Here is a 14,470-nt window from a genome sequence, read left to right on the forward strand (position 1 = left end):
GGTAAATATATGAATGGAGCTGTGTGTCTGAGACTGTGTGGGGTTCCTCTTGCTGTTGTCCATAGCAACAGAAATGCTCTTTTTGGACTACATGGTATCTGTTAACTGTTCTGAGTGACGTTTCATAGGATCCTTGTATACACATCTGCATTACAGAGCTTAACTGAACGTGGCTTTTAAGGGCAATACTCACTCAGATATTTTGTAGTTGGAGCTGCAACCTCAAAATATATTGTTGCAATATCCAATATTTGTAAAGTACAGAATTAGAATTCTGTCTTGGGTGGAAATGTCTGTGGATGTCTGATTATGATGTATCTGTTGAACCATTAGCCCAGGGCTGACAGATCTGTACACCGAATAAAGCTGTTACTGACAATGGATCGCCCTGACACAGCTGACCTGTGGTGACTGGTGATCACATGGTAAACCGCCAGAGGAGCCTTGGGTGGAGAAGAGAAGAAGTTGAGACAGCTCCACAAAGAGAGCAAGTGTTAAACTGTGAGTTTGATTGTCAATGTCAGACCTGGGAGGACAGTGATGATGTGCAACTGTGGTCTCATTCATAGAATGACCCAATTCTGACTTGAAGATGACTTAAAATGCGATGAAAAGGTTCTTTTGGAGTTGTTAGGAGCGAAGGTCTGGCCAGACCCTCGCTCCTCCTGCTCTCGCAGCGAAGTTCGGCCAACAGTCCACAAAACTCAGTACAAAGTCTTTCTAGGGCTGCTGCGTCTTCTCCGTTGTTCAGTTGTTAACGGCAAGCAGTGGGGAGAGGAAATCTCCGTCTTTCAATTCTTTGTCCACGAACTGCGGTCTTCTTTCCGTGAACAGAGACGAAGTCCTCCGACGCGGCTGTCGAACGAGGTCCAGTGTTTCTCCATGGATGGCTCGGTCGGCGTCCCATCGTGAATTCCCGTCTTGCTGTTTGCAAGTTACTTCTTTTATCACACTTTTGGGCTGGTGTTCTGCCCCCTCCTGTCCAACACATGATCTCATCTCCCCACCCACTTGAGTGGGCGTTTGGTCCTGGACATGTCCAGACAAGTCCAGGCAAGTCCAGGCTTATCCTATATTATTCCTCTATGACTCGTCTCTTGCAACAGTCTTTTCCTAACCACACCCATTAACATCTGTTCCTAACTTCACTCTTTTTGCTAACTCATCCTGACAAAACACTTTTCCTACATCTCAGCTCCGGTCACACAGAACATTTATTAATCAGTTTTTACATTTGTTAAATCAGTTTACTTAGTACACATTTGCTTATAAAATGATTATTGATCTCATCCTTCATCATTATTGTGCTTTGTGTCTTTTCTTCTCAACCATCATTATTTCCCCATCCCTTGAAGCAAACACCCTGCTTACTTCCTCTTTCTCCGTACTTTCTACACCCAGACTGCACTATACTCAGATACACTTATTATTTTTATCAGGTTTACATTTGTTAAATCACTCTATGTATTAAACATTTGTTATGTAACAATCATACACTTTATCTTTCGATTACACTTTAACTATTGATTTCTGAGTATATGCTTTATGCTTTTTATATCCTGACCTTCCCCTGATCGTGTATGCATGTTTTCGAGGCAGCTCTGTGGGCTCAACTCTTCTTGACAACTCTTATCACCTCCTGACATCACTGTCTGGCCAGCGTTAAGGCCAATTCATTATTTCGAGGTCCGCTCATCCGCACGGGTCCACGTGATGTAAATGTCATCATCCGCCCACCAATTTCCACACTAGACTGGCACTCTGGCCTCATCAAGCATCGTGCCACAGAGTTGAATTTCCTACAGGAGGTAATATGAACTATCAAATCATTAAACTATGAAAGATAAGATGCCATAATCAATTCTAGCTAGCCACGGGGTGGCTAACGTTAGCTGTTAGCAGCATAGTATAAAGTATGCACGCATATAATTAGTATAGCATGAAATGATCCTGTACTTTGAGTGGCTGGTGCATATGTATTACCGATGTTATCATTGATGACTAATTGGTCCTCACATAATTCATAAAACAGACTCTGGTGGCTTCAAAGTATTTGATTTTACCATCCTAAAGTACTCCTTGAAAATCGAATTGCTCAGAAAATTCCTATGAAACCCATAATCAACAAATTAAACATTTTCTCAATTAGATTTTCTCTTTTTAACTTAAATCCAACAATATCATTGAAAAATGACCATTAAGATGAGCTAATTTCCACAAAGAAATGCATTGTGCTTCGTCTCTTATTTATAAATATTTATAAATATCAAATTTGGATTAAGCGTGACATACTTTTCATGAACAAATCTATATTTTTCACAAATTAATAATATTGCATTTGTCAAAAAAAGTGATTCAATCTGTCAGTCTTCTATTTAGTTTTTCTAAATGTTTGTCTTGTAAACATGCCCGAGTGGCCATGGAGGCAAATGAACAGTCCAGGAGTCCAGAGAGGCTTCAGAAGACGCTCCATTCATTTTAAAATTCCACCATCGCACCAACGCTCACACCAGTGTCTAGTGGCCTCCACTAATCCTCTCACGCAAACCAAATGAGGCCCTTTTATACACCTGGTCCATCTAATTGGACCAGCCCTGCCATCTACGGGTAAGTATATTGCTGAACATATATGTATAATAACTATGTACATGATTTTACCCACACCAGAAGTATCCATATTAATTAACATCTAATTATAATGCCTATGAATAAAGTAAATTATAAACACCTAATTTCTCTAAATAAACACAGCAACACATATCTTCACTTCCCCCTACCCGCTTCCTGTAGTTGGTATTTCCCGGCTCTATAAAAGGGTGCTCGAGCCCCCGGGGAAGAGGAAACAGGCAGAGGTCAGTTGTTGCAATATATATATATATATATATATATATACATACATACATACATACACACACACACACACACACACACACACACACATACACACACACACACACACACACACACACACACACACACACACACACACACACACACACACACACACACACACAAACAATATTGTTCTGCCACATAACTAGACATCTACCACAGTCAAGTCTGTTCACTCAGTCACTGGCTGCAGTTGTCCATTTGTTTGCTGGCAGGAGAACAGAAGGACCAGCTCTGTGTCCCAGCTGTGCACATGGCTCCCAGCATCCACAGTCCAACAATAAATACAGACAATAAACTTGTGTTGTCCTTGACTCCATCACACCCCATCTCACACACTATCTGTGGTCTAAGTGACGGCGGTGCGTCGTTACATGTCTTTTGATAATATCACGGTCACCCCAAAGGAATTTGCGAATATAGTGGCTGCCATTCACAAAAGTGTTTTGATGTTATTTAAGGGAAACAAAGAACCACTTATTTTTCCTTGTCCGGTAATCTTGAATGATACTATTATCGGAAAGATATGTCTCTTATCGAGCTCTTCTGGAACAGAAGGATCAGATCCCTCTTTCAGAAAGACATTGTCACCATCTGTTATAATAATAATAATAATACATTTTATTTGTATAGCGCTTTAAAAGGTACTCAGACGCTTTACTTGGTAAAAAACAATAGAAGTAATTATAATATAAACAAAATAAATGACATAACAGTAAGGAACAACACGAAAAACACACGTAACTAGCTTCACAGGTTAAAAGCAGATTTAAATAGGTGAGTTTTAAGTGCAGTTTTGAAAGCGGCGAGTGACGGAGAATGTCTGAGGTGCTGGGGAAGAGAGTTCCAGAGGGAGGGGGCAGCAATGGAGAAGGCCCTGTCCCTCCAGGGCCGATGCTTGGACAGGGTAGAGGGGGGTACGGAGGTTGCGGTTGGGAGCGTGTCGATGCAGGAGGGGCGAGGTTGTGAAGGGCTTTGTATGTGATGAGAAGAATCTTGAACTGGATTCTTTGCTGTATGGGGAGCCAGCGGCTGAGGAGGAGAGGGAGGGGTGGAGACGGGCGATGTCTTTGAGATGAAGGAAGGCGGTTTTGTGATGTGATTGACGAGGCGTTCAAAGGAGAGAGTTTGATCAGCAATGATTCCAAGATTATGGACATGTGTGGAAGCAGGAACAGTGGTGCCATCAATGCAGAGGGAGAACTTGTGGTGGGATTTGTTTCGTGATTTAGGATTTCAGATTTGTTGCTGTTGTGTTTGAGGACGTTGGCTGCATCCAGGTCTTTATGTCTTTGAGGCAGTTGGTGATGGTGGAGTGGGTGGTGGGTATGATGGATTTGGTGGAGATGTAGAGCTGAGTGTCGTCAGCACAGCAGTGGAAATGGAGACCATGGTGGCGTATGATGTCTCCAAGGGGGAGTGTGTAGGGCAGGGGTCTTCAACGTTTTTCAGGCTATTGGGTCCTAACCGCGAACTCCCGTGCCACTGCCATTTATAAAGACACCTTGTCAACTGATACCAATGCCAATATCAACATTGTCTGTCAATGGCATGATAATCATGCATACAAGCTGTTCAAATTGATGTTTTCATTTTAAACAAATGTGGAAACGAAAAATGAGTGATGGCCTATTAGTGCCACTGCCATGCATAAACATACCTGTTATCTTTCATACAATACTGAACTATTAAAATAATGGACACATTCATGTTTAGAGAAAAAATATATATATATTTCTTGGGGGACACCTTGTGAGACTGGGGCTGTATCAGACTTTAATTTGTTGATACTAATGAGCTGTTCACGGTCGGAGAGGTATGATGTGAACCAGGACAGGGCGGTGCAGTAGTGTGGAGGGAGGAGATGGGAAAGGAGGATGGAGTGGTTGATGGTGTCAAAGGCTGAACTGAGGTCGAGTAGTATCAGGATGTTGAGGGAGTGGTCATCAGAGGAGAGGAGGTCGTTGGTGACTCTGATTAGAGCCGTTTCTGTGCTGTGATGTGTGGGTTTTGAGTTGGTGGGCATCAGTGCGTTCCTGTATTTTAGACAGAAAAGGGAGGTTGGAGATAGCTAGAACTGGACATAAATGCCAATTTAAAATGGCACTCGTTCAGCGGTGCAGGAAACACACCGACCAATTACATGCTTTGTAAATCACATCACGTGATGCTGCTCAGCCAATCAATTATGTGTGTGACAACAGGGGAGAAACGAGGAAAGAGAAGGAAGAGCAGGAGAATTATGTGAGTCAGAGAAGTTATTTCACATGACGTTCTCCAAAAGAGAAAAGTGGTCAGAGAGACCAGAGAGACCAGAGTCTTTAACCAAGAATGGACAGACTCTTATATGTCAATTCTTCACATGGGCAGTTTAAAACCAGGATGTCTCACATGCTCAGAGACCGTGGCGATAATTAAAAGCAGTAATGTGAAGCGCCACTAGGAGACAAAGCACAACTCTTTTTAGCAAACGTCCCCACTCACATCTGAAATGAAGTCACCGACAATAAACAATCTAAGAGCCCAATATGATCAGAATCCTAACTCATGAATTCACTGACCAACAATGATGTTAACAGAGAGAATAGGACTGGTGGTTTTAACAACCCCAGATAAAGTCCCTGCTCACACATTTCTCTTTTTAGAAGATGAGAAAAATCTATATAATAATAATATCGTAGCTTTTTTGGTTCACATCCCTTCACACCTGAATGAACTGAATCTAAAGCTGCAGGGCAAAAATAATTCAGAGAAATACATTTTTCAGGAATGAATTACTTTATTTTAAGATGCAACTTTTTCAAAAACTTTTGTTAAGGCCACAACTTCTGGACACAGGGAGAAATCTGAAACCCCCCCAGAGTTTCAAACCCTTTGTCCCCTCAAAGTTGCATTCCTCAGCTCATCGATCAGCTCACTGATTGGCTGAAGTCCAACAAGCCCCACCTGGGCCTATGCCCCATTGTCCTAAACGTCACACCTCTCCCTGCCACTTTCACACCACCCCCACTCCAGCACATTCCTCAAACCCCATCTCACAGACTCAGTGTCTGTGAGATGCATGAAATAAAACTTAAAACACTCACACTTTCTGATATGTAGTTTATTCTTTCATCCAGATCTTATTTTACTTGAAATGAGAGAACATTTATTTATTATTAGATTATGTATTATTTATAATTCATCTAGTTTAATTTGAAATTTGACAATAAATATTGTTGAGATATTATTCATCTGACAGCCAGTTGTTGACTACATACAGATGTTAAAACAACTGTTGGCTAATTCAATCTATATATGGGACTAAGTCATCGCAAGTTAGACATTATTGTGATGTTCCAGACCTTTGATGAGGAAATTCTCTTAAATGGACCTCGTTGAACTTTAATTGAACAGCCCTGGTGTACAGTATGGTATATGTAATATCCCAGTGAGCATCTTTCCGTAGAAAAAAATGACTATAGTCACCGGTGAAAAGACGTTCAAAACTGATTCAAAATTGAATATTTCTTTCTAATACTTTATTTACAGATGTCCAGCTTAAAATGGCAGACCACTTGAAATCGGCTCCAGGTGGCTTTGACGACGACATTTAAAGAAGGAAAGGTAGATGTTGTTGTTATTGTCAACAATCATGAATTTTCTCTTTGATTGTCGTTATATTTAAAGAACATTGTTCATGTTTTATTTAAATGATTGCTGAATAAATGCTTATTAATTGTTGCCTGTGTCACATGGCCTGTAAGTGGAAACTGTTGATGTGTTATTATGACTACATATTTAATTGATATAAATATTTTACTGTGAGCATTTTGAAGTTCAAAAGACGTTTAAAATACGGTGATAGTTAAAAGACGTTCACCTTTAGACCATATTTCACCTGAATTTACAATATTGGCTTTCAACTGAGAAAAGTGTATGTGGTTTCATAGTTAGCCTCTAAAATGATGATATACTATTATTATCACAATGTGGCGAATGATAAAATGTGTGTTTTGTGACACGTTGATGTAGTTTCCGGTTGAAAAGACAGCAAAAACAGGTCTGAGACGTACAGACCAAATATCTCCGAGTTTTCAATTACAAATCAATGTTGAAATCCCGGTTGGTGCTTACTGGGATCGTTGAAAAATGTTATCCACTGCCCTGAGAGCGCATAACATAAATACACCTGAGAAAAGATGTCGTGGAAATGCCGGGGATTGAACCCGGGGCCTCATACATGCAAAGCATGCGCTCTACCACTGAGCTACATCCCCTACAGCGGTCTCAGCCCACACTGTTTAATTAATACCTGGTAAAGGCGAAAATAGCATTATGTTTAGTGTTCGAACCGGTTGGAAGACCTGAAAAATGGATTATATGCAATTAAAGGGGAAGAAACGAAGCGTTACACATAGTAAGTCTATTTCTATCATCTAACTTTCATCTAAAATGTTGTTAGGTCACACAGGCTTTGTAATTTGTGCTGGAAATATAACGTTTGGTTATAAAACAACTACAAAAGTTTTTAAACAGCATTTGGATAATTCATATTTTTTAATTTTTTCTAGAATAGTCTTCAAGTCACGCCTGACAAGACACGCGTTCTCTCAATCCACCAGCAGATGTCGCTGTTGCCCGTACATTCCTTTTTTACCTGGCGATTGGTACAGCAGGAAGTTTGACGGCATATTAACATGAGCTGTACTTGATGTAGCAGTCCACACCCCGGAAAGGAAAAGGATAGTAAAGGGCATGCTTTGCTTTTGTTTGGTCCTGGTATCGGGGAGAGTCACAATTGTTAGCATACAGCGCAACATTACCTGCACTTTACCTGACACGCTCACATCCACCTGCTGCATGCTGGGAACCGGCGGCAAGGCGGTAGACAAACACGGACGGACTGTCACTGAGCAATGAAATGAGGCTTTACTCCTTCAGATTTGGATGTCTGCTGGTTTTTGCGTGTATTGCGTCAGTTACTTGGATTAAATCGATTCCCAGTGATGGAGGTAAGCTGTCAGTGTAACCTGCTGTTACTACGAGCAGAACTTGTTGGTCTGGAACAATTTATCTTCATCTGGTCTCATAAAAACAGTGAGAAACTAGTGACGGTACATTGATGAACTTGTTTGTACCGGTCGACAGTGTGGGTTTTTGAAAAACGTTTCAACCCACGCGCAATTTTTAACTGCACGCGGCGCATTTACTCTTAGAAGGTTAAGATAAGCATCTTATGGAATCTCGGCAGGGCACTTCTAGGTCCACCAGTCACAGATCAATATTTGAGCGTTTGAAGCTGTCTTCACATCGCACTGTTTGTTAGTCTGGGCTGGCTTAAGAAACAATAATCAGGTAGACAAGCTTCGCGTTGTCTAACAAGACATTTTGGTGTCAGCCAAGATTTTGTGATTATGAGGATATGAAGATTAGATCCAAAAATAAAATTATAAGATACAAAATAATTATTTATAAGTGATCTCACATTTAGAAGAGCCATTGGAATAGTTTGGGCAGAGTTGACTGGTGCAAGAGATTGTGATTTGATTGGATACTGTGCTGTGTGCTGCCCTGTGTTTGTGTGCTGCTTCATCAATTGCACTATGGTTGTTCTTCTACCCCAGTGGTTGTTATCGTGTTTACTTGAGAATCATGTGAATACTGACGGTGGGGGGTTGTCACCATGGACAGGTATTGTCCAAAATTAGCTGTCAGCACATTAGTTTACTTTTTGTTAGGGTGAGCTTATATAGACCATTCTCCGATACAAGTCTGTCCTATTCCAAAATACATCGAAGTGATCAATAAAGCCAAAACCGGTGGCAGAACACAGCCCCTGAAGCCTTTTCACAGTTCAAGCAGTTGTTGTTGGAGTTTGATTGATTGCTTATACCTGGTGCCATTTGTATGCATGTTGGTGAAGACTGTATGGGCAGATACTGGGATATAGTGAGCTATATCCAATCTGTTTGCACCAGAGAAACACTATGTAAGTCAGTTGAAGTGCCAGCCAGGTTTATTTCATTCTATTTGATATGGACGTCACAGTGGCATTAGAATTGTAACATACATTTATGCACAGAGACCAGATGCACTGTTTGGTGTTTGTAGCGAAACGCTAATTTACAACACCCGTCAACAGGAGGCTTTTAAAGAAGAAAGAAAATACATACACAAAATACAAGTGTGTTTACAGGGGTGTTAGGTGTGAGAATGCTGTTTCTCTTTTAGCCATGATTTAATACCTCTATTTAAAACATTCAAATAGTGTTGCATTTTCAACTCAGTTGGTAGACCGTTCCATAGTTTTGCTCCTTAAACAGAGAAGACCGATTGTCCAAATGAGGTTTTGGAGTTCCTGTTTCCTGAGGCGGCGTGTTCACTCTGCTGCTGTCTTGTAACAACTTCATCAAGCAGGGAAGGAGCGTGACCACGTAGGCATTTCAAAATAAGCTTTAGGTTGGAGTAGCTTATAAAGCTTTCAAAGCTGAGCATATTGTGTTTTTCCAATGGTGCCACCTCTTTGTTTTTTTGTCCATCATTTTTAATGTGTGGTTATACAGTGATATGAGGGGTTGTATCGTTGATTGTGAGGCTTGTGACCAGGTAATGATGCAGTGATGCAGTATGATAGGTGGGAGAATAGCATAGCATGCATGTTGAGCTGGGCTGTACTGAATGGCAGAATCTGAAGTGGTTGAGATTTGATTTAACTTTTTTGCTGATATTACGCACTTGTTTATCAAATCTTAGATGTGAGTAAGATGATTCCTAAGTACTTCACATTGTCAACCTCACTGATGACCTCGTTCTCCTTTTTTACCATAAATCTTGCATTTTCGTGTCGTTGTTGAAAAACGAATTGAAACTGTTTTTTTACATTCAGTGTTAAGTGAGAGGACTCAAGCCATTGTGATACAGAATGTAAGGATTCAGTGAGCTGGTCAGCAGCCTTGCTAGATGTTCTGGCAGATGTATAATAACTGTATCATCAGCATACATCTGGCAGCCAACCCCAGGACAGCTCTCGGGTAGGTCGTTAATGTACATGCCAACTAGCAGAGGACCTAGGACCGACCCCTGGGGTATCCCCATGCTATTGGCACGGATGGTGGACTTTTCCCCATTGACTCTCACACATTGTACTCTTTCCCCTGAGGTACGAGTCAAACCATTGTGAGGCATGATCAGAAATCTGGAATTTGGGAAGTTTTCATATCAGCATGCTGTGGTTAACGGTATCGAAAGCCTTTTTTAAGTCAAATAAAACTGCTCCCACAGCATGACCTTTATCCAAAAGACCTGTTATTTTTTCAATTAGATGGAAGTTTGCAGTTTCAGTAGAATGTTTGGGTCTGAATCCAAATTGTTGCTTCAATTATTTCCAGTATCTTGGAGACAACTGGGAAGATGGCGATGGGTCTGTAATTGCTCACCAGATTTAAAGATTTGACTGAGAACGGCTGTGTTCCAGGTCTCAGGGAAAGTTTTTGTTTTAATTGACAAGTTCACAAGGTGTGTTGTTGGCTCAAGTAGTTGGGTTCTGTATTTCTTTATCAGTGCAAAATCAAGATTATGGATGTCCTTGGCCGTTGAGTTACTGAAGTGACTCATCATTTTGCTTACTTTTTCAAGACGACATGTAGGCAATCCTGTCGGCAGGATTTGCTGCTTTTCGAGTTTTGGATTTTTAGTTGGACAAAAGAAGCAATTTGAAAATGCCAATGTAGGTTATTGGCTCTAGGAAGGACTTTCTACAAAATGTTGAGAAGTTTGAAAGAATATTTGATGAAGGAAATACATGTGTTCTACCAGAACAAACCTGCTCCACAACTTTAAAAAAATATACTCGCCAGAATGATGTTTTTACCTTGATTTGAGACGGTTCTCACCAAGACCTACAGTTTAAAGAACCCTAAATATGTCGGTGTCATTTTACAAGCCCAGTTGCTGAGCTTCACCTGCAGCAACACGAGCAATACTACTTCTACTATTGATGAAAGCCCAGATGAGTTTGATCTAGGGCTGTCAAAGTTGTCCAACAAAAGCTCAAATATTGCGCAGTATGTGCATGAGACGGTTTCCTAACAGGCTGCAAGCAATGCAGCAGTGCACAGTGCGCCGCTTTGAGCTGAACCTTTCTGTTCTTGTCGCTTGCTTGGGAAGGAACGGCTGATTGGAGAAGTTTTGAGAGCATGAGAGCCATCTGATGAGACACAGTGAGCATTTTGATTTATACTTCTCTGCGTTTGTCTCAATGTCTCCAGGTCCATCAGTACTGCCAGACCTGCAGACCCTGTACGAACGCCTGGTGGTGGCTGAGGAGTTGGGAGGGCAGGTCAGCTCGGATCTCATCAGCATCCTGGAACAGTTGAGGAACATATCAAAAGCTGCCAACGTCACCCACCCCGACTACAACACTACCACCAACATTTCCGCAGGTGCTGTGCATACCAAAAGTAACACGCATGTGATGAAACGTGCGAGAGGCAGTTCAGTTCAACCTATAAAATACAGTTCTATTATATAATATACGGTGCTAATATTCACTTATCACAATAAGAATCTATTCTGCATTTATTTCAAGAGGTTTATCCTTTATAAGATGGATTCCGAGATGTATTGTTCACCCACTCAAATCCTCTTCAATCATTTTCACACAACAACTGATACAGGTTTAGTATTACTTCACAGCTATGGCCTTATTAATCTGTTCAGGGCAAAGGTTTTTTTTGGCCCTTATTCGACCCTCCCTCCCACCATCACTTCAGCCCCATCTCCCACTGACACACACTAACCTCAGCCCAGATGGTAGGTGTGCACGGATTAGAAAACTCACGGTTTGGATCGTATCACGGATTTCAATAACTGATCAGGACAAAAGAAAAAAGGGAGCAAATATAACTTTTAGAGATACCCCGATTGCACTGTCGATACCAATTGCCGATCTTTGATCCATATTGCCCAATACGGATAGTTTTTGTTTTGTTATAGCAACTGGTATACAGGGCTACAGACAATTTTTTTTCACCACCGTCCCAGAACTATTTCAACCAGTGTAAACTTCTCTTTGTTTTAGTCATCTATCGTGGGTTTTTTGTGCATAAAAACACACAAAGATCGGGAAATAACAGATTGTATTTTTACTACTAAAAAACGTGTTTGTCATTCGTAGTTTTAATGATGTATTATAAGCTGCTTAGAGCCTGTGTTGGGAAGATAAACAGGTCACAACTTCCTCGCCTCTCTCGTTTCCTCATTGTTGGAATGCTGTTAATGCCAGAGATATCAGAGCCTCTCTCTCGCTCTTGCTCTCTCTCACAAATTCTTTCTTCTCTCTCACAAATTCTTTCTTCTCTCTCTCACAAATTCTTTCTTTTCTCTCTCTCTCAAATTCTTTCTACTCTCTCTCACAAATTCTTTCTTCTCTCTCTCTCCCTGTCTATGTCTCTCTCTCATACAGTCATTCAGGTCTTAGAGACTTTTAGAGGACCCCCCCCCCACACACACACCCCATTTCAAAATAAAAGCCCCAAAGAGTGAATTCTAATTGAAATGTTTGTGATGAAGCCAGGCATTTAATAACCTCTGTTTATGTGTGTCAGACATTATGATTATGTCTCCTCTCCCCCACCCAGCACCACCCTTTCAAAATAAAAGCCCCATGGATTAACTGTATTTAAACAAGCTCAAAATTAGGCTTTTTTGTTCAAAAATGAATGCTCTTACTAATACTGCGACAACTACAACTACTGCTGCTGCTAATATAGTATTACTACTTCGACTATAATTTTGCTGTTGCTACTATTACTGCTACTACTGCTACCATCAATATTATTCCTACCACGACTGCTATTACTACCACTACTACTATTACTTATACGACAACTGCTACTACTACTACTGCTATTCATGCTACTAAAAGTAGTAATACTACTACAGCTATTAGTACGAGTGCTACTAGTACTACTACTACTGCTACATCTTCTACTGCCATTACTATTACTACTACTACTACTACTACTTCTACTACTGCTACTGTTATATTAAATACTACGACCAATACTACAGCTATTACTATGACTGCTGATACTACGTCTTCTACTACTTCTTCTAATTACTAATACTTCTACGACTAATAATACTTCTACTACAAATATCACTACTGCTACTACTAGTACTTATTCTAATGCTACTAATACTTCTACGAATAATACTTCTACTACAACTTCTACTACTACAAATATCACCACTGATGAAATTTTTTAAGCCACAGAAACTATTAGAACATCAAAATGGTCAGCTCTTTCAGGAGAGGGGTGATATGACTTTTCATAGTTGGAATCTTTAAACTTTTTGAATTATTAAGCTTTTTGCAATTTAAAAAAAATTCGATATCTATTTTCAGCAATGTTTTTGCAATTCATTTCAAATTTCAGCATTCCAAAGCATTTTCAGCAGGAAATGCATTTTCTAGTTTATTTTATATTACTGTGAACACATCTCCGTCAAACTATTTATTCAAATTATTCACCAATACTACATGTTTACAAGATTGCATTTAAACTCATCACGATAACTATAATTTACCTTTGCCCAATATAATTTTCACTGAACAGAGCCTGAAGGCATCTTAATGGAACCTCAGTAAGTTAGCCAGCAGTGCTGCCACGCTCCTCGTGCTGACAACACACATTTGTGGTTCAGAATGTAGCGTTATCAGGCATGGGCGACCAAGGAGCATTAATGCTAATCTCCTGATCGCATATGTTTACTGAAGGGATATTGGGAAAGAACAATGCACCAAAGGTTCTCTGGCTGGACTTGAACTGGGGACGCTGTGTGTCATGGTCGGTGAATGGTCCCCTTAGCTGTGGGAACACCATGTATTTGTGTACTGGTTTCTACAAGTATCTTACAAAAACTTAGTCCTGTTAGAATGTTGAGTGCAAACTTTTTCATTGACTGAATACCTCCTTCCTCTTGTGGACAGAAACAATAGGGCGGCAAGCAGACTATTTCGGCCAACAGACATTACTCCAGCCCAACATTTACCTCTACATGCCCCACCTCAGACAACATCCAGACAGCCTCCAACCCAACATAGTCCTGGGACAGGGACGCCATGGAGGTATGGAGCACAAACATCAAAACACACACCGTATGAATCCGTCATGCTTCTTTGTGTTTCAGCTTCGCTTAAAGATTTCAAGGTTTACTTTCAAAACCAATTTCATTTTGAAAATGTTAAAAATTAAAAAAGGTAAAATGTGTAGCTTCCTGGGAATTTCGTCACTAGATGATAGCAAAGTAGCCAGCAACTTCGTAAGAACACAGCACGTCGTATGATTGTACAGTGAGGGGGGTGAGTGAGCGTCAAATGAAGAGAAGCTTGTCTTATGGAACAGCACTGTTCACGTGCTTTCTTTCTCATTATCCATATGTGTGTCCAGTGTCCATGGTGCTGGGCATTCCCACAGTGAAGCGCGAGAAGCAGAGCTACCTGGTCAGCACTCTCAGCTCGCTGCTCTACAGCCTGACATCTTTGCAGCAACAAGATCTCCTCATAATTGTCTTTGTTGCCGAGGTGAGACAC

General features: G+C 40.7%; 1 protein-coding gene across 1 annotated transcript in view; it reads left to right on the plus strand.

The window, feature by feature from the left end:
• Window positions 1–3,711: 3,711 nt before the first annotated feature.
• The window catches only part of LOC306777575 (alpha-1,3-mannosyl-glycoprotein 4-beta-N-acetylglucosaminyltransferase B), a gene marked incomplete at both ends in the record, with an annotated part of 79,995 nt that continues 69,236 nt past the window's right edge, over window positions 3,712–14,470 (plus strand). The window contains 4 exons of the mRNA XM_079268738.1: window positions 3,712–3,799; window positions 11,142–11,315; window positions 13,868–14,005; window positions 14,328–14,461. Of these exons, the coding sequence (XP_079124864.1) occupies window positions 3,712–3,799; window positions 11,142–11,315; window positions 13,868–14,005; window positions 14,328–14,461 (534 nt within the window). The remainder of the gene's footprint in view (window positions 3,800–11,141; window positions 11,316–13,867; window positions 14,006–14,327; window positions 14,462–14,470) is intronic.

This window comes from Melanostigma gelatinosum (assembly GCF_949748355.1).
Source record: "Melanostigma gelatinosum genome assembly, chromosome: 5".
NCBI classification, from domain to species: Eukaryota; Metazoa; Chordata; class Actinopteri; order Perciformes; family Zoarcidae; genus Melanostigma; species Melanostigma gelatinosum.